The sequence below is a fragment of the Megalopta genalis genome, chromosome 1, assembly GCF_051020955.1.
Source record: "Megalopta genalis isolate 19385.01 chromosome 1, iyMegGena1_principal, whole genome shotgun sequence".
Classification (NCBI taxonomy): Eukaryota; Metazoa; Arthropoda; class Insecta; order Hymenoptera; family Halictidae; genus Megalopta; species Megalopta genalis.
In genome coordinates, this window is record NC_135013.1 from 15339340 (window position 1) to 15361197 (window position 21858).

General features: G+C 32.6%; 7 protein-coding genes across 11 annotated transcripts; 4 read left to right on the plus strand and 3 right to left on the minus strand.

Annotated features, from left to right (window-relative positions):
- Window positions 1–30: 30 nt before the first annotated feature.
- On the plus strand, window positions 31–2613 carry LOC117223011 (ribosome assembly protein METTL17, mitochondrial). Its single transcript, XM_033475106.2, has 9 exons — window positions 31–130; window positions 292–406; window positions 668–1040; window positions 1210–1369; window positions 1439–1582; window positions 1661–1726; window positions 1803–1938; window positions 2021–2159; window positions 2247–2613. Exons 1-9 carry the CDS (start codon window positions 41–43, stop codon window positions 2422–2424), a joined length of 1401 nt encoding a protein of 466 aa, XP_033330997.2. The 5' UTR covers window positions 31–40; the 3' UTR covers window positions 2425–2613.
- A 786-nt stretch (window positions 2614–3399) lies between these two features.
- Cyp303a1 (Probable cytochrome P450 303a1) lies at window positions 3400–7092 on the plus strand. The gene is made up of 10 exons (XM_033475082.2): window positions 3400–3923; window positions 4017–4102; window positions 4565–4816; window positions 4876–5323; window positions 5471–5651; window positions 5718–5826; window positions 5896–6076; window positions 6157–6274; window positions 6353–6491; window positions 6659–7092. The coding sequence occupies exons 2-10, from the start codon at window positions 4018–4020 to the stop codon at window positions 6841–6843; spliced, it is 1698 nt and encodes a 565-aa protein (XP_033330973.2). The 5' UTR covers window positions 3400–3923; window position 4017; the 3' UTR covers window positions 6844–7092.
- Window positions 7056–11331, minus strand: Mgat4a (alpha-1,3-mannosyl-glycoprotein 4-beta-N-acetylglucosaminyltransferase a). Of its 2 annotated transcripts, none has more exons than XM_033474037.2 (10): window positions 10910–11331; window positions 9772–10403; window positions 9657–9703; window positions 9214–9524; window positions 9008–9138; window positions 8826–8933; window positions 8569–8762; window positions 8368–8504; window positions 8138–8253; window positions 7056–8066 (listed from the first exon to the last, which is right to left on the minus strand). In XM_033474037.2, exons 2-10 carry the CDS (start codon window positions 10303–10305, stop codon window positions 8037–8039), a joined length of 1608 nt encoding a protein of 535 aa, XP_033329928.1. In that variant the 5' UTR covers window positions 10306–10403; window positions 10910–11331; the 3' UTR covers window positions 7056–8036. The 2 variants fall into 2 exon arrangements, with proteins under 2 accessions (XP_033329928.1, XP_033329920.1); XM_033474029.2 differs by having other exon boundaries at window positions 10601–11331.
- A 1128-nt stretch (window positions 11332–12459) lies between these two features.
- On the plus strand, window positions 12460–14085 carry LOC117222396 (transmembrane protein 208). Its single transcript, XM_033474068.1, has 5 exons — window positions 12460–12638; window positions 12837–12989; window positions 13096–13232; window positions 13339–13423; window positions 13633–14085. The coding sequence occupies exons 1-5, from the start codon at window positions 12633–12635 to the stop codon at window positions 13765–13767; spliced, it is 516 nt and encodes a 171-aa protein (XP_033329959.1). The 5' UTR covers window positions 12460–12632; the 3' UTR covers window positions 13768–14085.
- On the minus strand, window positions 13256–17281 carry LOC117222385 (uncharacterized). Of its 4 annotated transcripts, none has more exons than XM_033474047.2 (4): window positions 17033–17281; window positions 15940–16140; window positions 15301–15853; window positions 13256–15218 (listed from the first exon to the last, which is right to left on the minus strand). In XM_033474047.2, exons 1-4 carry the CDS (start codon window positions 17264–17266, stop codon window positions 14950–14952), a joined length of 1257 nt encoding a protein of 418 aa, XP_033329938.2. In that variant the 5' UTR covers window positions 17267–17281; the 3' UTR covers window positions 13256–14949. The 4 variants fall into 4 exon arrangements, with proteins under 4 accessions (XP_033329938.2, XP_076378456.1, XP_033329946.1 ...); XM_076522341.1 differs by lacking the exon at window positions 17033–17281 and adding an exon at window positions 16527–16682; XM_033474055.2 differs by lacking the exon at window positions 17033–17281 and adding an exon at window positions 16454–16550.
- A 635-nt stretch (window positions 17282–17916) lies between these two features.
- Window positions 17917–20675, plus strand: TSG101 (tumor susceptibility gene 101). Its single transcript, XM_033474337.2, has 8 exons — window positions 17917–18316; window positions 18418–18502; window positions 18577–18642; window positions 18728–18891; window positions 18980–19100; window positions 19174–19394; window positions 19469–19824; window positions 19916–20675. Exons 1-8 carry the CDS (start codon window positions 18263–18265, stop codon window positions 20100–20102), a joined length of 1254 nt encoding a protein of 417 aa, XP_033330228.1. The 5' UTR covers window positions 17917–18262; the 3' UTR covers window positions 20103–20675.
- Window positions 20645–21842, minus strand: kud (oligosaccharyltransferase subunit 5 kud). Its single transcript, XM_033474360.2, has 3 exons — window positions 21695–21842; window positions 20854–21093; window positions 20645–20755 (listed from the first exon to the last, which is right to left on the minus strand). Exons 1-2 carry the CDS (start codon window positions 21695–21697, stop codon window positions 20854–20856), a joined length of 243 nt encoding a protein of 80 aa, XP_033330251.1. The 5' UTR covers window positions 21698–21842; the 3' UTR covers window positions 20645–20755.
- Between the last annotated feature and the right edge of the window lie 16 nt (window positions 21843–21858).

Sequence of the window (21858 nt, forward strand, 5' to 3'; positions counted from 1 at the left end):
TTTCACTGTGCATTTATTATTTAGGTGCAGCATTTTGATAATGCTTTTTGCATCCAAAAGAATCAACGGAGAACACTGTTTGTTTATGATGACGAAACTAACATTTGCAAGATACCGACAATTACGATTGGTAACTTAATAATTAGTATTATTAACACAATACAATGCTAAATAATTAGAAGCTGTGATTACAATACAAAACGATTTGAATTCGTTCGTTAAATAGCAGCAAAAAATTTGCGATCTAAGAAAAAACTGTAAATTAATGATTATTTTCTCTTTTTTCAACAGTACTCAACAATAAGTGAGTCGAATAGTTTATACAAGTCTCATCCAGGCATAGTGAAGCCTAGGGTAGTAAACCAGCCCAAACAGCTTTATGAAGTAATTAGGTCATTTATTAGAGGTAACAAACAAGATAGTAATAATATTTATATACGGGGTGCCCCAGTTGAAGTTTTCTTTTGGTAGTCCTATTTCGTAAGTTCTATTACAAAATTTCATTAAAAAAATCAAAATTTACTTTGAAATAAAGGTAAGTCTGCCAGGACTAATTCTCCAAATAATAGGTAATTTGAGAGAAATTCACTGTAAAACTTGAAATGATGCACTCTGTACATTTTTGAATATTTAAAACATTAGATAATGTTAGGAAGATCTTTTTAAGATGAACATATGAAGAAGACAGATATTTACGAAAATGCAAAAAACTTAGCTTTGCATCTACATGGTCGACATATTCCACCTGAAGTAGATGACTTAGTAGCAAAATGGGAGACAGTCAAATCTCGTATTGGGGGAGATATAGAAGAGGAAGATCTGAAAAGGAATAGATATGCTAAAAAACTCTACAAGACCCTTGTTTACAATTGGGCTCCAATACAATATGATACAAAAACTGGATTAGCATACCTAATTAGTAGAAGTGTACCAGAATATAGCGCTTTGTACAAAATTTTTAATGAAATTAGAACCAAAGATACTGATTTCACACCAACATCATTGTTTGACTTTGGTTCTGGTATTGGAACAACTATATGGTAATATATAAAATTGTAACGTAGAATTGTAAACCTTGACCAGCGTTAAATTAATTGTGTGTGTTTAAACTTTATTTAAAAAATTGTTTATATTTTTAAACATATAGATATTCATTTTTTAATTTATTGTTAAAAGAATATCGAGAAATGCAAGTTTAATTTCATACAGGGCAGCATCCGATTTTTGGCTTAAGTCCATTAAAGAATATTATTGTGTCGATGTTTCTGCCAACATGAATGACCTGTCTGCACATGTTGTAAAAAGGATAAGGCCCGAGATAAATTTCAAATATATTTTCCATCGGCAATTTCTACCTGCATCTGCATCTGTAAGAATACTGACTATAACACTATACAATTTCTTTTCTTTGTTTTTATATACATTTTTTGTGTTATAGCCAACTTATGATATTGTAGTGAGCGCATATTCCCTATTTGAATTACCAAACCAAAAATCGCGAATTGAACTGATTGCGAAACTTTGGAAAAAGACGTCGCAGTACCTAGTCATTGTAGAACAAGGAACAAAGGCTGGCTTTGATGTAAACTTTGAATTTTCAGGTTTAGTTAATCATTTTTCTTATATACCTAACAACTAAAAGTTTGTATTTAAATAATAGTTAATAAACGAAGCTAGAGAATTCATTCTGATGTACAACAAGTCCGAGGTGCACGTATTTTCACCCGTGAGTATTTTCATATTCCATTATATGAAGCAATTAATTTACAATAATATATTAAATTAGTATACAATTGTTTCAGTGTCCACACGATTTAGAATGCCCTAGGTCGGCAGACGAAACTCCTTGTAATTTTGAGCTGAGTTACTTGACGCTACCATTTCCTGAAAAGTCCGAATATAAACATGAACGATATTCGTATGTGGTGTTCAAGAAAGGTATCTAACAAATATTCTTTGAAGTATTTAATAGAATTTAAACTCTTTTAGGTATTTAATTTTCACAAGTATGCAATTACAGGAGATCGTGCTGAAGATGACGATGGGTGGCCAAGAATAGTTAGGCCAGTATTAAAACGTTCAAAACACACTATTTGTCGTATGTGCACAGCTGCTGGAGAATTAAAGGAATACATTTTTACTGAATACAAAAATGGAAAGTATGTTTACAAGCACAAATCAGATTATACATATACAATGAGCTGTATAATTATCGGCATTAAATTAATATACTTCATATTTTCCAGAACCATGTACAAATTTGCAAGATGCAGCAAATGGGGCGACCGTTTACCTTTTGCAGAAATAGAAGAAATGACTACAAAACAGGAAACGGGAGAAACTGTCGATGTAAAGGAAACAGATGTAGAGGAAACAGACACAAATGAAACAGATGTAGAAGAAACTACCGAAGATTCCAAATAAATATGAATTCATATCACAGAATTCCTTTTGCCTAGTAGAAATACTATCAGACAATTATTTTTGTAAATAAACTTCCTTTTATGTACTGTTAATTGAGACAATTGTTTCTATCAATTTGTTTATATTTTATACAGTACCTGAAGACAGTGTATTAATAAAAAAAAACAAAATAAAATTCTTAAAAACTGTTTTGAAGAATTAAATTTTTTAAATTTAAATTTCTAAGACACTTTGAAGCATTATAGCGTTATTAGCATATTTCATTTTTATGCTGATGTCCCCGTTCCAGCGAAATTTCGATGAAGCCGGCAGTGATCCTATATTGTGCTATATTCTGTAGCTGTTATTCAACGACTTTTGCCCGTAAAATAAAAAGATCGACGGTGACGAAGAGGGGTATTTAAAAGCCGTTTGCAGGTTGGTCCACGGTCAGTCCAGCTTACACGGAAGAGAGAAGTACATTTCTCCACAGGTACAAGGTAAGTTTGACTCAAGGATTCAATTGGGATCACTGGAAGGTCATTTTTCAAGTCACGTGACTCAACTTGCAAAAGCCAATTTTAATTAAATTTTTAAACTTTTTTAATTCAAAATTATTAAGTATCTAACAACTTAATAATTTCAACAGCAAAAGAAATATATTTTCTACAGATACGTATTTATTATAAACGTGAATATTTCTAATTTACCATAAGCCAATGATGAATCAATTAAATTTTAAATTCATATTCAAATTTGAAAGAGAAGTGTGCAACGCATAACTAGGTAGTTTTTTATATTGTGAGTTTTTGTTTGCGTTTTGCTAACTTAAAAAATAATAATTGTAAAATATATTAAAAATGGAAAATAAAACATGTATTTCAGTGAGTGTTAAGTACGTTATACTCTTATTTAATAATCTTATAGGAGTTATTACTGTTTTTTGTTTTTTTTAATAATTATGAGTAAATTTCATTTTTGTATTTATGTTTCTTACTTGATTACTATTAAATGTTTATTCGACTTTTTCTACGCCACGAACTTAACAATCTGTCTTACACAGATAACAAATAAATAGAAACGCATTGTCACTATTAAAAATCTTGTGTTAGTTCGAAAGTCACTTTAAAGTTGGAAGGTGTGCGTTAAACGAAAGGAGGGCATATTTCAAAATGGGTAAACACATCGAAATGTGCATCGTTACGCAAGAAGTTATGAAATAATGTAAGTGAGTGTTTGCGCGGGTTCTTCCGTGTGCAACTTTCTCCCATACATCGACGTGTTTCACTTTCTTTCTCAAGTGCGCGAGACACGGCAGCCTCCTTCCATGAAGACCATCGATGTATAGTATTTCTTTTCATTATATATTAAATTGCATGCAAATAAAAATAATAACAGAAAACGTAACAGATATTACAAAACAATGAAAGGGAAGACAATATTTCTAAGCGAAAATGAACCCAGAATCCGGCGTACAATGGTTCAGGATACCATAACGCTCTAAGTAAAAAGCAACTAAAGTAATCAGAAGCTAATTATAAAATCATTATTACTAAGCTAATTATTACACGCATTATTTTTCTAATATATGGTGATGCTCAATTTGTTTATAGTATGCTCTACACAGTGCTGTTGGTGGTCATATTACTGTCTTTGCTGTTTTATTTGGGAACGCGAAAGCCGAGGGGATATCCTCCAGGTACGTAATTTTTCTTTTAATTAGCGAACGCATGGCCAGTCAGTATATATATACATTTTCTTCCAAGATAACACAGCTAAATCGTACCCTCAAAGCATAGTTCCTAGTTAATTGATAGCATTAGTAACGCTTCAAGGATTTCCTTATAATATGGTGTTTTTAATAGGATGCTCTCTCCTACATTTAGTCGTTTGTTGATCCAGAGAAAGTCTCGTGTTGCACAAGAAAAGAGATCGTCTTCCCTCAATATAAAATTATGATAGTGTCGAGGTCAACAGTCGAAAATAGATGCTGTAAAACCGAAACGTCCTTAACGTGTCCGAAAACGGTGAACTTTCTCGAGCAAATATTTCCTCCTATGACTCTCAAAGGAAATTTCCGGTCGTTTTTTCGAAAGTATCGCGAATGATAAGGGGGAACCAGTTAAGCTTTGCGTAACGTGGAGGATCGTATGCTCTTTAGGTCCGAAATGGTGGCCGATTTTGGGATCAGCGGTGGAAATCGCACGCCTTCGCGAGGAGACCGGTTATCTGTTCGAAACCTGTTCGGCACTCTGCAAGAAATACGGGCCTGTGGTGGGACTGAAGATCGGCACCGATCGTATCGTAGTTCTTAACGATCACGAGAGCATTCGGGCGATGCTCACTGACGAGGATTGCGATGGGAGACCAATTGGTCCTGTCTACGAGACGAGAACCTTCGGCAAGAGAAGAGGTACTCGATCTCCTCCAAATCCTCTTTTTACCAACGTTGAATAATTTTGTTTACAACAGGCCTGATAGTGGTCGACGAAAATCTGTGGGTGGAGCAAAGAAGATTCGTGCTGAAGCAGCTCCGTGAATTCGGCTTTGGCCGGAAAAGCATGGCCACGATCATCGAGGAAGAGGCTCAATGGTTGGTCCAGCACTTCAAGAAGCAGATCAGCGTCGAATTGAACAGTAAAATCCAGTCGCAAACAGCGGGAATGAAGACAAAGTGCAACGGGGATGAATACGACGATGGGAAGATGTACAAGTTGATCGAACCGGACGCGAGAGAGCAATCGGAGCAACGCGCTAAAACAAGGAAACCATTGAAAGCTGCGGACTTGTACGTGGATGCCAATGAATATGCAGAAGTGAGGATGATGGCAGGGTCCAATCCTGAGGTAGTGATCCCAATGCATGACGCATTCGGAGTCACGGTTTTGAACACTCTCTGGAGGATGATGGCTGGTAAAAGGTTGTCTATTCTCCAAGTTTCTAAGGACTTTTAACTGGTAGACTGTAGACCTTTATGCATTTCATTAAACATTTTCAATCAACATAACGATCTGCAGTCTACTAATTAATGAGCGCTTTCACGAGCTAGAGGAATCTCTGGCTTCAGGTTCAATGTTGACGACAAGGAGTTGACCTATCTTCAAAGGATTCTGACGAAGTTGCTAACAGAGATCGATATGATCGGTGCACCGTTCGGTCATTTTCCTATTCTGAGATTCATCGCACCGGAAATGTCCGGTTACAAGCCCTTTCTGGAGACTCATCAACAGCTGTGGAAATTCTTAAAGGTGAAATAATTAGGAACGAACAACAGGCGCGTCAATGATTCGCAAGACTAAATGACTTCGTTCTAGGACGAATTGGATAGCCACAAAAATACCTTCACGTCTGACTCGCCCAGGGATTTAATGGACGTGTATCTGACTGTTCTCAAATCGAACAAATATAGTAGCACGTTTTCAGGTGAATACTTGCAATTATGTTAATTACTTTTCCATTTTACTTACTCGACGAGTGAAATGTTTGATCCAGAGGCTCAACTACTCGCTATCTGCGTGGATCTCTTCATGGCTGGGTCCGAGACCACATCCAAGGCCCTCGCCTTTTGTTTTCTCTATCTTGTCCTCTTTCCGGAAGTCCAAAACAAAGCCCACGAAGAGATCGACAGAGTGATCGGCCGGAAACGACCTCCGACACTGGAGGATAGAGCGAAGTAAATAATAACTGTATAAACAGAATTGTGAATGTTTTTTGATTATGGACGTTTAATTTTCTGAGATTACCTTGTCTCAGCATGCCGTACCTGAACGCCATCGTTTTAGAGTCCTTGAGGATGTTTATGGGCCGTACATTGAACGTACCCCATAGAGCTCTAAGGGACACCACCATATTAGGCCACAAAATACCAAAAGTTTGTGCTTTGATTTTTAAATATGGAATCAAGTATTTTATTGTTTCGGGTATAATAGTTTAATCAATTTTGCTGCAGGATACAATGCTGATCGTGAACTTCAACAGAATATTGATGGACGAATCCTGGGGTGACCCTGAGGATTTTCGACCGGAAAGATTTATCGATGAACAGGGCAACATTATTACTCCGACCGCATATTTTCCATTCAGCATTGGTGTGTACACTATCAGAAAATTAACTATGAAGTATTTATAATTGAAGGGTCCGATTAAAAAAATTAATATTAATGGCAAGAGTTATTTTTTAAAATATCACCTGCCTCTTTCTCACTGAACCTTTCAATTGATTGGTACAGAATACAATATTATTTTATTGTAATAGGGAGACATCGTTGTATGGGAGAGAACCTGGCCAGAAGCAATTTATTTATCATAACCACCGCGTTGCTGCAAGAATTCACATTTTCTACAGTGCCAGGGGAAAAGAAACCATCAACCAAGGACTTCGTTGATGGTGTTACATCTGGTCCTAAGCCATATAGGGTATTGATTTCATTGCGAACGTAATGTCCATTCCATTAAGCAATTTAGGTCATTTAACTAATTCAATACTAATTCAATATTCATTTTGTAATCGTTTTTTCATTGATCTTATCGACTGTTGTAAATAGTACCACCACTTTCCTTAATTGCTCATTTAACAATATGTACGTATCATCGCGAAACTGACTTCACCTTTGTATCGTTAATCTAATCTTGGCTTCTATGAAAGTCAATAGTATTGTTCAGAAAAATATATTTTATTTTATACGAAAATACATTGTATCGTGTGTATATTTATATATTTATATATATATATATATATACATATATATATATATATGTATAAGAAGCAATACGAAATAAATAATACATGTAGGAGAACAATACAAATTTCATATCACCATTTTTCATCTTAAAATTGAACATAGATCCGAATCCAGATCTTCAATTTTACAATTTTAATAATATATTACAGAAAGTATATATGAATTGCACATAAGTACACATATTATAAACACACATATATATATGTGTTTTTTTGTTGTTTCTCTTTGCGTAAGAATCGTTCCTTCCGTATAACGATCCATAGATCTCTCTCTTAAAATAGTCTGGCACTTAATTTTATCGCGGTGTTAAGTATACTGCACTCTCGTTAATATTAAGAACATTGTGCTTTAGATCACAAAAAGAGTTTGCTTTTCATTTCTCTAGCTAATTCACAAGAAACACGTGTGAAATTATAGCTCATATTTTGATCCTTAATGAACAAAATAATACATATTGACTACACAGGTACTGTTTCGATTAGAGAAATGGTAAAAATGTGGTCGAAAAGTTTAGTAAACCGTTTCAAACACTGATCCCCGATAAAATAGAATAAAATTTAGACAATAAAAAACCGTGGCTTCACGACGGATCGCCTCGTCATCGTAATATAATACAAATGCATATAGCATAACGTTGATTTCTTTAAGAATCAAATCCATTTACAAAATCCATCAGGAAAGATGAATAAAACTTTTGCTAAAATAACGTTCGAGCAATATTTTTCCTTCCGTTGGACGGCATTAAATAAATCACTTTTTCTTTCGATTTAGAACCTAATCGACGCATAGCGGCGCAAACATCGAACTAAAAATAATTTAACCGTTAACTTATTATGTGTACTTTCCCTGTAAACGATGCCGAACATAATTTCGGTACACCCTTCCCGAAGGTCAACTGGGGTGATTTTCGACTATATGAATCTGCAAAACGTGAAAAATATTGAACAGATTGTTGTTACATTTTGCATACATTTTCTTTTTTTAAGTGTTACCTCAGACAAAATTGCCCAATTTTCACTTTCGCTGTGAACAGTCAGACGAAGTATTAATATTCTCCCCAATTTTGGATCGACTGTTCCTTGAGCAATTCCGAGAACGTCAAATTTTCCTGATTAAATAAATTAAATTTCGAATATAATACGAGTTGACGATATATGTAAATATTTATATTTAGACTGCAAATTTTATGCAATTATTCCAGTTTATCACTTTGACGCCGTACCTATTATAATGTAACCGTCCTCGGTTACATCATTACTGTTCCTATTCAAAGACACAGACGACTCCGTTAATACCTCCACTGTCGTGTTGTAAAATCTATCAGACGGGTGTTCAGGATTTCCACTTCTAAATAAGTACCTGAAGGAAACACATATTATGTAAAATAAATCCTATTACATATCCAGTAAAAAAAGGAAGACACCTCTTTATAAAAATAGGATGCGAAAACTTGAATTTTAAATGGTCCCCTGGCTGCGGCAGAAGACCCCAAAAGAAAGATTCTCCTTTGTAGGCCTTTTGTAATGTGTACTGTTTGTATGGTTTAATTCGTGTTTCAACTACTGCTGTTGGATTCTCGTGCGCATAGTACAACGTCACTTTACCGAATTGTTTGTCCTAAGTAAATTCAGAGCAATCATAAAATATTCGTAAACAGAAATGTCGTATTACCGAACATACCTTTAACTTCTGCACTTTCCCCTTTAATGAAGAATGTGTTCCTATGTGCTGAAAAAGGGAGGGTTTATAATGAACCCACAATTCTGCCTTAGCCATTTTACAATGTTTCTGAAATATGAGAAAACTAGTTAACACACATGCAACAAATTATTTCATATCTTCGAGAATATTGTTATGCTTACACTATCTTTATCAAGACTACAAACTTTGGTCGACACCAAATGGTCTAACAACCAATCAACTGGTTTATCATTATGAAACATTAAGAAGAATTGAACTAGCCATGGTAGCTCGGCGCATTTAAATAATTTTCCTGTAGCAAAAAAATGTATGATAAGCGGAAAATAACATTCAAATCGCCTTTAACGAACCACTTATAATACGGTACCGATAAATCCTAATTGGCAAAAGTCTAAGACAAACCAATTCTCTTTGGTTGCAATCTTTTGCAATGCAAAAGACTTCATCGTAGTTACGAAACTTTTCTTAGCTAAAATGTCGTCCTCTAACTGTACATAAAATGTGCCCTTTGTCTGAGCATATGACATAAGAAATGCGAAATCTAGATTTTGTTTAGACCTCCAAACTACTCGTTGATGATTGTCACCCAAAGTATCACGTAATTTAGATAAATCTGGATAGTAAGACGCAGATGGAGATATCACATCAATTACACCAGTCTCGAATTCAATTGGAAACCTGAAAAACAATTAAAAGATGTAAGTATATTATAAAATACCTAGAATATCCTTTCTATCTTATCTCTGATTTCTGTCTTTGATATTCTTTAATCTTATCTTATCAATGACCGGCAAAGGTTCGATAACTTACTGTACTTCAATTTGCTTTGCCACATAAGTAACATACTCCAAATCTGTCTGTAAAAAATTGCAATAATTTTAGTGTAACTTCTTTTACTGTTCTAGCATATAGAATATACACCTACTTCTGCTACCAAAACAATAATTAAAGTGTCTGCTGTTTCCAATGGGTTCATCCTATCCAATAGATTCTTAAGGGTTGCCATTAAATAAGTTTGCACTTCCCTCTTAACTGTAGGCACACCTAGTACCATACTAACTCCTGTGCGTCCTTTACTCTGAACAAATGCTGGACGCAAACTATTAGGGTCATTCAAAAAATGTGGGAGAAAGTTGTATATAGATGGCAATTTTATATTGGTCACGTTTGTTGTATTATTATTAAGTAAAAATTGAACATCGGGTAAAATGTGATTGTTCTCTATCAATTGTAACAACTGATGCGATAATAAATTTATCTCTTCCTGGCTTGTAACATATTTAGCATGTAAGTGCTCCAATTTAGCTTGCAACTCTGCAATACTATTTTGCAAAACTGTTTCCTCGTGCAAATCTGATGGCGATAGAAGGTTTAAAATTGCACATGGCACTAGTACAATGGACAGTATCATCAAACATCGTCTTCGTACAGGTGTTAGAGCTACAAAATGAGGCATCATTTTCTTCACACTGGATTCTACATGATTACATTCATGATCTTCAAGAAAAATAACTAGGCCTTGGTATTATCACATTATTAGTTTGGAGCTTCAAGAACCTAGAACACGTTTTAATTATAATAACATTAATTACAAGTATTAATAAAATGAAGCTGTACAAATGAGAAAATTTAAATTGAAAAAGTAGTCATTGAGTAAATTATTGAAAACAGAAGAAAATAAAGTTTCAGTAGAAATAATTGAACTCTAATGCTCTATGCTATTACTCTCGCGGAAAAGGAACGAATCGATTTACCTCAAGAAATTGTATAAAAATTCGTCAAACAATGTTCAAATAAAACTAATACGTCATATTAGATTCGACGAATATATTATCGATTAGAAGATGTGCATTTAAAACCGGCAGTAATGTTCGATAGAACAGAGAATTCTTCTTTCACAGACACGGACTATATTTATTCGGTAATTTCTTGCGCTTTAAACTGTTTTCTTGTGCGTTATATCTTTTCTATCGCCATATTTCATTCGATTGGCGTATCAATTAATTGAACGTCGAGCAATTGAAATAAAAGGTAGATCTGTCTTGCACGAAAATGTACCCTACCGAGCCAGAAGTTTCGGTCGATCGTTTCGTTCGGGTTTCGTTCCGGCTCATTTTACTGTTAAAACGTCATATACATTTTTTTACTTCGTCCTTGGCATTTATCTATCACGTAGTTATATGTGCAAAATTATGGAAATTATTACGGTATTCTGTCACAATGAATTCTACAATGTTCATATGATTGTAACATAACCTATTTCACCAGCGAATCGACGCCCAGTGTCCTATTTCGATGACACTCATTTTCATATTTTATTATGTACCCCTAATCCTTGCGTCTAACGTCTACGTACAAGAAAAGTCTACATATTTGACATTATACAATATTTTCAAGCAAATCTTGAAATAGAAAATATTTTGTATAATACAAATGAATTGAAGAAAAAATAATTTCGGTATAAAGGGTTAAGAATGATAAACAACAATACATATGCAATTCTCAAACACCAACACAACTTTCGGCGACCTATTTTAAGAAATATTACATAAATGTATGTACTAAAATTGAGTATCTTATTACGATCTTTCTGAAGTATAACAAAAAATAAAATTGGATTTCATTCGATCTTCTATCTTTAATTATGAACAAGAAATTGGTAATTAATTTAACTTCGATCAAAATTATTCGTAACGGTGACCAGTAAGATCTAACTTCACAGTTTCTTAAACTGTACACTTTTATATGAGATAGAATAGTAATAAACCAGTTTTATGCTTGCCCAAATGACTGTTACTTTCTATGACCTATAAGCATTAGTGACAATTATTTCTACATAACAGAAAATGTGAAATTAGAATCACAATGTATGTAACATAAATCGCTGTTACATCGGTAAAAAATGTTTATCTCTAATGAATGATTGGTTCGTTCTATAATTTTTAAAACTGTTTAAACTAATAATAACAGCCAAGGAAGTTGGATGAGTAATTTAACACAACTCGAATTGTACCAATTTTAAAAATTACAATTTTATGTATGTAAATCTTTGAGTTAGAAAATCTCTTCTCTGTAGCTTTAAACTATTAATTCTTTCGTACGTATTTATTATTTCTACAGATAGTTTATTAATGGAAAATGACATTCGCTAATACATCATTACAACCCTAATTGCGATAAAAATTGTAATTATTTCTGCTATATATATTTATTTTAAGCATACATAAAGACATCCGTAAATATCGTTGGACCTTGAGAATCCCGGGAAAAAATTGGAACAAGTCTTCTTCCGGTTCCGAACCCGCGATAATTTAAATAGTTCGCTACACATTAATTATATATAATGTTGGATTTTCAATACAATCAAACAAATTATGAAAGATCTATTGAAGTAAATTGTAATATTTTAAATTGAGCATTGGCATCTTATACTCTTGAAATTTGTGAATAAGTTTTTTGTATAAACATTATTTAATCGTTTGTATCTAAACAATTAAAATTATTATTAATATAGATATTTAATTTAAATCATTTATTGAAACAATTTAAATGAAATAATGCATTGGTGTTTATATTTCCGAATGAAACTACGGACTGGAAAATACTAATCTAGAATCTAGAGAGAAACTTTCCTTTCACGTACTCATTTCACGTGGTCTCTACAGAGCCGAAGAGTTTTTGAATACTTAAAAGAAGGTTAAGTCTGTGTCATGTATTGATTATCGAACGAATATTAATTCTCTGAGAGCATCGGACATTTATTATAGAGTAATTTCTAAATAAAAAATGACGGTAAGTTGTACACGGTATTATACATTTAATATATTTCTATTTTCATTAATCTACTGTTTAGAGACCACATGACTTATCATTTTCATGTTATTCAATATGTCACTATTTACAGTATATAAATAAATTTACTCATGACACAATAAATTATTACACGAGTTGCTTTTGAAAATTTTAAAAACTTAGATCACTTATTTACAGACCAAGAAAGTTAAAGTAGCGACAAAAGGAGCAAAACAAATTGTGGAGGAGAATAGGACAACATTAAACTTTTATCGGAACATGATTGTTGGAGCATTAGGAATATACTTTGTCACTACAATGTTATTTTTTGCTTTGACAACATTGTCAATAGTAAGCTATTTAATTTCGGTTTATGTTACCAGTGTGAACAATATTAGGCTATAGATTTTTATACAAAATTTCATTTTTATACTTAATGTGTGTATTTTGATTGCAGACATTAACAATATTTTCTGGAATTGTATACATAGGAAGTTATCAATTTATGAAATACATAGCACAAGCTTCATATACAGAATCAGGACAGCTATCGGATTCTGGAATCGATCTTAATATGGAAGGAGGTATAGCAGAGTAAATATCAAGAACTCAATTAATACTCTCTTGAAATAATGTAATACTTTATTACATTCAAAGTTATGTTTCTTGAATATAATAATATTTCTCTGTCCTATTTCAGACATGTAAAAGATTTAATCATATTAACATCAGGAGTACAAGTACTTTCCCTCATATCAAATTATTTTTGGCTGTTGTGGTTCCTTGTAAGTGTATATGAAAACAACTTCAATATAAAATAGTAACACATTGTTACAAATTATAAAATCTTTCAGGATAACTTTTCATCAATTCTTATACTCTCTTTGTGCAGATTTAGTTATATACACTATCAGTTGAAATGAAAGCAATAAAGCACGTTATTACTAGGATTTGTAATTCTTACTATCTAATAATTAGCAATGTATTGTTACAGGTACCACTAAGAGGAGGTTGGATGCTATGGAAACAAATATTAGCTCCATGGTTCTTTGCTCCAGCTCCCGAACAACCTGAGATGAGCGAGAAGAAACAACGGAAATTGGACAAACGGATGGCCAGACGGCATTAAAATTTTCTTTAGAAATTCGCTTTTTAAAATACACATTTGAAAATTTGACGGGAGCGGGTTAAGCTTGAGCAAAATTATGAAACAAAACCGTCTTTGTTTCAGCCTGCGTTGTTGTATACACATTTATTTTCTTTTTATGCGTATGAAAAGACTATTGCCTTTTATACAAACTTTTATACAACTTATAAAATCAATTTCATAGAAATTGAACGTTCATGAATGCTATCACCATTCATTTCGGCAACTGTCTTTTCGGTGTTCGAGAAAGAAACTTTATAATGAAAAGATTAATATAAAAATAAATTTTATAATTTATAACGTTTGTCTATACCATTTTCCCTGTTTTTAATTTCTATTCTTTTCTATTTCATATATATATATATAATATAAACGACTGTTACTTTCTCTGACAATGTAGATAAATTCATTTTTACAAGAACTTAAAGAGTAAGTAGTTAAACGTTTCTTCTCAAATGTACATATGTACATACATACAAGTTTAAACATGTACATTGATGTGTAGTTACAAAAACAAATTAAATTGATTAGTATAGGAAGGTTTGGATTAGAATAAGAACATTGAAATTGTAAACATTTTAGTAATCTCGAGATAAAATGCTAGATCCAAGAAAATATATATTAAATGAAATATAATGACTAATCCGAACCTTGCTGCATTTTACATGCGAACAGATAATATAAATTAAATACTCTTATTTGGTTTTGATTTAATGTACACATAATACTAAATGGAATGTGCTCATCATGGTTCCCTAATTTTCTATTAAAATCTCAAAAAGTGCATCACAGTAATAATCCAAATGCAGAAACTTGCATATTAATATTGGTCTGTCGCATGATTGTTAATTACAACCACACGTCAATTCTAACAAACGTAAATTATTAACAAGTTGAAATATATCGAGATATATTCGTAAAACATAAATTAAGAATCTATCATAGATATAAATAAATTTAAAGAATGGAAGTTACTACTATCTCAAATCATGGAAAATCGACATTTACAGTTTCATAGAGAATAAGAATGATCTGCTTCAAAAATACTGAATAGTATTTTGCTAGATGCTATCTTTTATACTGTAATTATAATATTTGGAATATTTCGATTTCCGCAAGGCAATTATAAGAAGATAGATTGATGTTCATGAGCTTATTCTTAATTTAAGATGCATCTACGTCCAAGCCTTTCTTTTTTCTGTAGTCGTGTTCCGATTGATATCCAGGTGGATGATTATGATTATGTACACCTGTTGGCATAAACCGTTCCGCAATCACCGCACATTTACCTTTACATCCGCGATGCTGTTCCGCGCAACGATAATGAGATCTATTTAAACCTTCTGAACGAGATGTTAAATTATAGACGTAGCCCTCGTGCACTAATTGCGGTCGACCCCGCGCAGACAGCCTGTAAATTACTGGTTCATCAGCTGTAATATAAAAATATTATCATAGCGTACTAAAATAATTTGAACTTATCGATATAAGAATTTGTAATGGCTTCATTTTTACCTTGTTGTGCAGGATTCCCACTTGAAGTTTGTGCATTACTCTGTTCAAACAAGTTCTCTGTCTTATTATTATCCTCTGCAATAGAAATACCTTCCTTGGATTCATCCATATCTTTTTCCATTAATAGTAAAACTTCCTGGTCATCACCATCTGCCTCCTCATTTGACAAATCACGAGTACTTTCTGAAAGAGCTAAAGTATCTTGTCTTTTCTTTTTGGCACTCCTTTTTGTGATATCACGAGATCTCTTTCTTCTATCCATCATCTCTACATCTTTAGAAGTTTTTCTTACAGTACTTAAATACGTTTGAGCAACATTTTGTGTGTCTGAATCAGTGCTTTGTTGATTGTCGCAGTTAGAAAATAATTTCGTGGTACTTGCATCATCTGTTGCAAGTCCCCTAATTTGCAGTGTCTGTGCCACTTTTAAAAATGTGGACAAATCTTCCTGCTTTATGTTTATTTCACCTTGGTACATGAACTTTAACAATGATTCAATTTCGGTGTATTTTATGTCTTTCAATATAATTACTGGATGTTGACAAGGGTTTTCCTGTGAAATTAACAGATATATTTAACATATTTAAATTTTAAACCGTGCAACTTAAAATAGAAGTATCGTATCATTTTTTCTTGTACCTTAAATATATTTTTAAAGTACGGACTACACACTGACAAGACAAGTTTATGTGCCTGCAACAGCTGACCCTCCACAGCCAAGGTGACATCAACTAAATCATTTTCAGTAAGATGAGTCAAAAAGCCAGATGTCAAGTTGCTAGAAAAATTGTTCCATCTCAAGGAGAATTGTTCTGACAATGAATTTTTTGCCATGATTACCTATAAAGAATGAAACTTTCATAACAACAGATTTCAAAAGAATTTACAATAAAGAGAGAAGTGTTTTCATTTCTAAATGTTGAACTTGGTACTCTGAAACGGATGTTTAGACAATTATAAAGATGTTGTATAATAATCAATTTTAAAGGGATTGACAAGTGTAAAAGGAAAACTGATTATCAAAAGTTTGCTACCATGAAACAGTTGTTTATATATTCTAGAGAAATTCTATCTCATCGTGAATGTCGATGGATATTTACACGTTATTACATTTACATGTTTAAAATATTCAAAAACTATCTAGGGTACGTACAAAAAACGCTCGTAGTTATCAAAGAATGCAAAGATTAGTAATATTATCCTATGTTACGCGTTATGAATCATACCATCGTGACAAACGCACTATCGGTACCGAAGGAATCGTAGTTCAAAAATTTTCGGACTGATAAATTAAAAACATTGTTTTTGAGATGTCTCGAACATATTACCAATAAAACTAAAAGTAATATTACTTTGAAACACCACATCATTAATAAAATAGTGTTTCTCCGCATACGAAATAAGATAATAATTTTCATTTAAAATAAACTACTATAAGCAATTTTTTAAATGAAAAATACATATTATACTAAAAGTTTTACAGGTATTTTACATATATTTCTTTTATATTATATGGATGCATAATATTTTGAAATAAGATTTTATCAACAATAATTGTTACTACAATTTTTATACAGTGGAGTACAATCTTACTTAATATAAAAAACTGCAATCACTCAACAATAGTGAGGTCGAATATACTGAACGAGTTTAAAAATCTCAAAGAATTTCATTCTTTGACATAAATTGACAAATAAATTAGTCCTTATAATATTTTATTGTTAATAAAAACCTTTCTCGTCTTCTGATAGGTATCTTTCATTTCTGGGCATCTTTGAAAATTTGTATATACATATTCCAATTTATGAATGTATGTACAATTGTGAATTATACAGTTTTGCCTCTCTAATGTCTTGCAAATCGAAGAGACACAACATGACACTGTAGAGATCAGAGAAAGATCAACTTTGTGCTGATTAGCTGACGGCTCACACCTCACAGTTGCAACAGTTCTGTTTATGTTCATCTTTTAAGGGACTAGACTCCCTAGCGAGGGGATAAAAGTAGAGGATACAGTTACCGACAAAATGAGACGAAACGTAAGTTCATATCTTTTTCGAGATGGTATCATTCAAAAAATAATGTTTAGTGTAGTGCGCAAATGTCAGACTTCATAAGAATTATGCAGATATTTGATAATATAAGTCTTAGAAAGTAAGGTAAAAATAGATGATGCCAAAGCATGGAATCTAAGCAATTTTATGCGCACTGGTTTGAACATTTTTCTTTCGACACCGATAAGTATCGAAAAAGATGCTGATTTAACTTGCGCGCTATTGAACGTGCAGCGAAATACAGTGATACTTCGACTCTTTAAAGAAACACTTACATTTTCACCATTTGACGGCGCCAATCAGAGCAAAGCAATTTCTATTCATATTTTCGCTAACAGAGTGCGCAGCGGCCGGAGAATCTTGCGGAACTTAAGGTTATTACTGTCTAACATTATGTACATAAATAGACAATGCGACGTTAGAGAAGTCGCTGAGCGTGACCTTACAGAGAAAATGTTTATGATTTCCCTGTAGATTTTCCAATTTCAAAATACCCGCCAGCACTGACAGCAGTGGTCATCAACAATCGTATCCTATCAATTGTTTTACGTGTTCTCTGACTAAAGTCATAGCAAAATCATGCTACACATTACAGTCCGCTATTGCATGTATGTAATTGTGGATGACAGATGAATGAATTTAGTTGGTTTACATTATCGTATCTTGGAGGATGCTGTGAGATAGTTAAAGTGAATTGAAATTGTTATTTGGTTATGTTCGTGTAGCAGCAGTCGGGCCACTGCCTCGTTCGTTTTTATAACAAAGAAGATAAATACAATTGATTGATAGATCGAGGCAAAGACAGCTTGAAAAAAAAAACAGTTTGATCGATAGAAAAAATTCCAGCTCAAAGTAGAGATATCGATTCCTCTTATTTTGCAAATAGTTACATTAGAATAGTTGGTTAAATGGTGAAAATGACACCGTTGGATGAGGGGAAGATAAGACAAGGTTTAACAAAGGCATGTACTATATATTTTCTTTACCGTTTGTATTTTTATCTATATTATCATTAAAATACATCTTTTAGTAATTATGATGTAACACGCGTTTTCATTTCTAGTATCAAAATCCAGATATCACCAAAAAGCATGTCACCAAGGTTCTGCAGCTTTATAAAGGCTTACAGTACACAGTTGAGCCATTCGGTATGTATCTGTGTCATTCTAAAATTTAAGTATCATACAGATTTATTTATTTATTATGGCTGATTCTATTTTAGTTTTCAATGATGGATCTCGTAAAGAATTATTTAATTTGCAAGGAACAATACCTGTCTCTTATAAAGGTAGTATCATCTTATACTCGCAAGAAGAATTCAAATTGTTCTGATGTCAAGAATTTATAACATTTTAATTGTAATATATATTTAGGTACTTGCTACAACATCCCCGTATGCATATGGCTTATGGATACACATCCAAACAATGCACCCATGTGCTACGTTAAACCAACAGCTGATATGACTATTAGGGTCAGTGAATTTGTTGATCATAATGGGAAAATTTATTTACCTTATCTTCATGATTGGTTGCCAGTAAGTAATACATATAGCAATAATTATAATCTTTTTTGTTTTATAAAATAAATATTTTTCCAATGCTTACAATACACTTTGTGTTTAGCACTCATCTGATTTGTTGAGCCTAATTCAAATAATGATTGTAACTTTTGGAGAGAAACCACCTGTATATACTAAAGTGAAACAAGAGACTCAGTCAAGTTCTACTCCATATCCTGTACAACGTAAGGCAAATCAACTCCTAAATATTTTTTTCTTACTAAATTATTTTGTACTAAATTATAAACATTTACACAGCTTTCATGCCCATGCCTGGAACGGGTGGTCATGTACCTGGGTCTAATTTTCCATACCTACCAAAGTCTCAGTACGCAGGAGGAAATAACGTATATCCCCCATACATGCCTACCTCATCCTCTGGATTCCCATATCCAGGTTATGGTTCGTATGCTGGAACTGCTTCAAATTATCCATCACAGAGCTACGGTTCTTATCCATACCCTCCAATAACTCAGCCTGTGAGTTACAAATTCTTGTGAACAAGAGAATAGAATTTTTTGTCATGTATTTACTATGTTTTGTAATTCTTAAGTCTGCTGTAGTACCTGAGTCTGTGGGTGGATCAGGTACAATAACAGAGGAACACATCAGAGCATCCTTATTGTCAGCTGTAGAAGATAAACTAAGACGGAGACTAAAGGAACAATTTTCGCAATTGTTGGCCGAGTTAGAAACATTACGTCGAACGCAACTAGAACTCTCTGCCGGATCTAGCCATCTGACCGATTTATTTGACAAGTTGAAGAAAGAACAGGCCGAGCTCGAGAAAAATATAACTATACTTCAAGACAAAGAAGCAGAATTGGAGAAGGAAATCGCTAAACTATCTGATAATCAATCGATAGATGTTGATGAAGCTGTTACTACAATTGCACCGCTTTACAAACAGTAAGTATTGTAGTATAAATTTTGTATCATGTTAATTGCCTAGACGAATGTATTAATTTATAAAAAAACTCTGTTATTTATCTACTTAAAGGATGTTGAACGCGTTCGCAGAAGAGGCTGCTACGGAAGATGCAATATATTATCTGGGCGAGGGTTTGCGTTGCAGTATTTTAGATTTGGATGCGTTTTTAAAGCAAGTCAGACAACTCTCGCGCAGACAATTCATGCTCAGAGCACTCATGCAACGCTGCCGCCAAAAAGCAGGACTGGCTGGTTAAATAATGTTTTTTTTTCAATTTATATGACGTTACGCTATTTAATATTTTATTTTATTACAAATGATGCATCAAATTGAGTATATAAATCCCACATCGAATAAAGGGGATATGAATATATTAGACAAGCAAATTAATACTGTTGCGAGTCCAGAATGTCTTTTGTATGGATTGTATACTATGCATCAGCATATTTTTTGTTTCATGTTGTTCATATTTTAGTTGGTAATAAACTATATCGTGTGGATGCAAAACTTTTCTGTACAAAATGAAACAAAAAATATTATATACTTATATATATATATAGATATGTGTAATAAATATTGGTTTAAGTACCGCAAGAAGTGAAAGCACACTCGTTTAATGAAATTACATTTCTGAACATACAACACTAAAAAAATTTGTAAAAAAATCCGTAATTTTTAATTAATTCTTTTTTACATTATAATGGAATTATGTACCTTGAATAGGAATTTTAAACATTAAGAAATATAAATGCTTATATATTGTGTGATAAATGTATAGATTAATCATTGCATTGCACATTTTAGTAAAAATACATTGTTTTTATTCTTATGATGCTGGATTGTAATGGAATTATTTAAATGCTATTACACGTTGCCTTAAAAATTATTTTTTACACTGACAAGATTAACCTGAAACGAAAACAATTGTATAAGCGCATAATTTCGGCGATTTTCAACTAATTTATAATCTATGATCGTTAACAGAAAATTTTTAATCTGTGATATACCTATACGTAAATGCCGACCCAAAGAAGTAAGAATAATACACCGAACCCAGAAAATAATGCTGCCACTAGAGAAATTAATAATTCTTTAATCATATCCCTAGTGAATTTTGTGCTGGTGACTTCATACACAAAGAACCATGCTGTGAAAAATATTCCAATTCCTAATAAAACCACTGCTAGAACTGGGAAAATCGCAGGATTTATGGGAGAGACATATCTTGTCAGAGAATCGACTTCCTCCTGAATCAAACAAAAAATAAAATCAATTTTAGTAAAATCAATTAATTATTGTTCATTAATATGTCAGCTATTATTATCACAAGGTTATATTATATACTATCACAGCATTATGTGCTTACTAACAACATTCTTTTTTAATTATTGAAATTTTAATCCACTTTTTAATATTGACCATTTTAAAAATCTTATGGTATATAATATATTATGATTTCAGAAGAACTAACTTTCTATTTTACATTTTAAATCTTTATTGTATAAAACTGAATCATTAAATTATTAAAAAAATACATTAAAGCCGAATTACATATTTTATCAAATAATTTATTAAAATTTCATAATATGCACAACAGAACTTTATAAAAGCAGTATTATTTGTCTACATCTTACATATATTATGCAATAATATATGTAAATAACATAATTTCACTGCAATTGTTAAACATGCGGAACTTCAGTTAAAAAACACCGGGAGCAAAGTGAAAGAAGTGTCAAAAATAAGATTTTGAATTATTTGATGTAATTAAGCAATATTATCGTAACAATAAAGAAATATTTATATTATTGAATCAAATCATTGAATTGAAATAAACATGGGACTCACCATCTTATTAAAGAAATATTTTGACGTGGCTTGGTTAACAGACACGTACAAGAAGCTCACGTTGACTTAACCACAGAGACGGAAATGTAAACTAGACCAATAAGCATATGTGGTTTCATGTCACGCGATTTAAATTACCGACAATGCTAAAAACCAATGGTTCT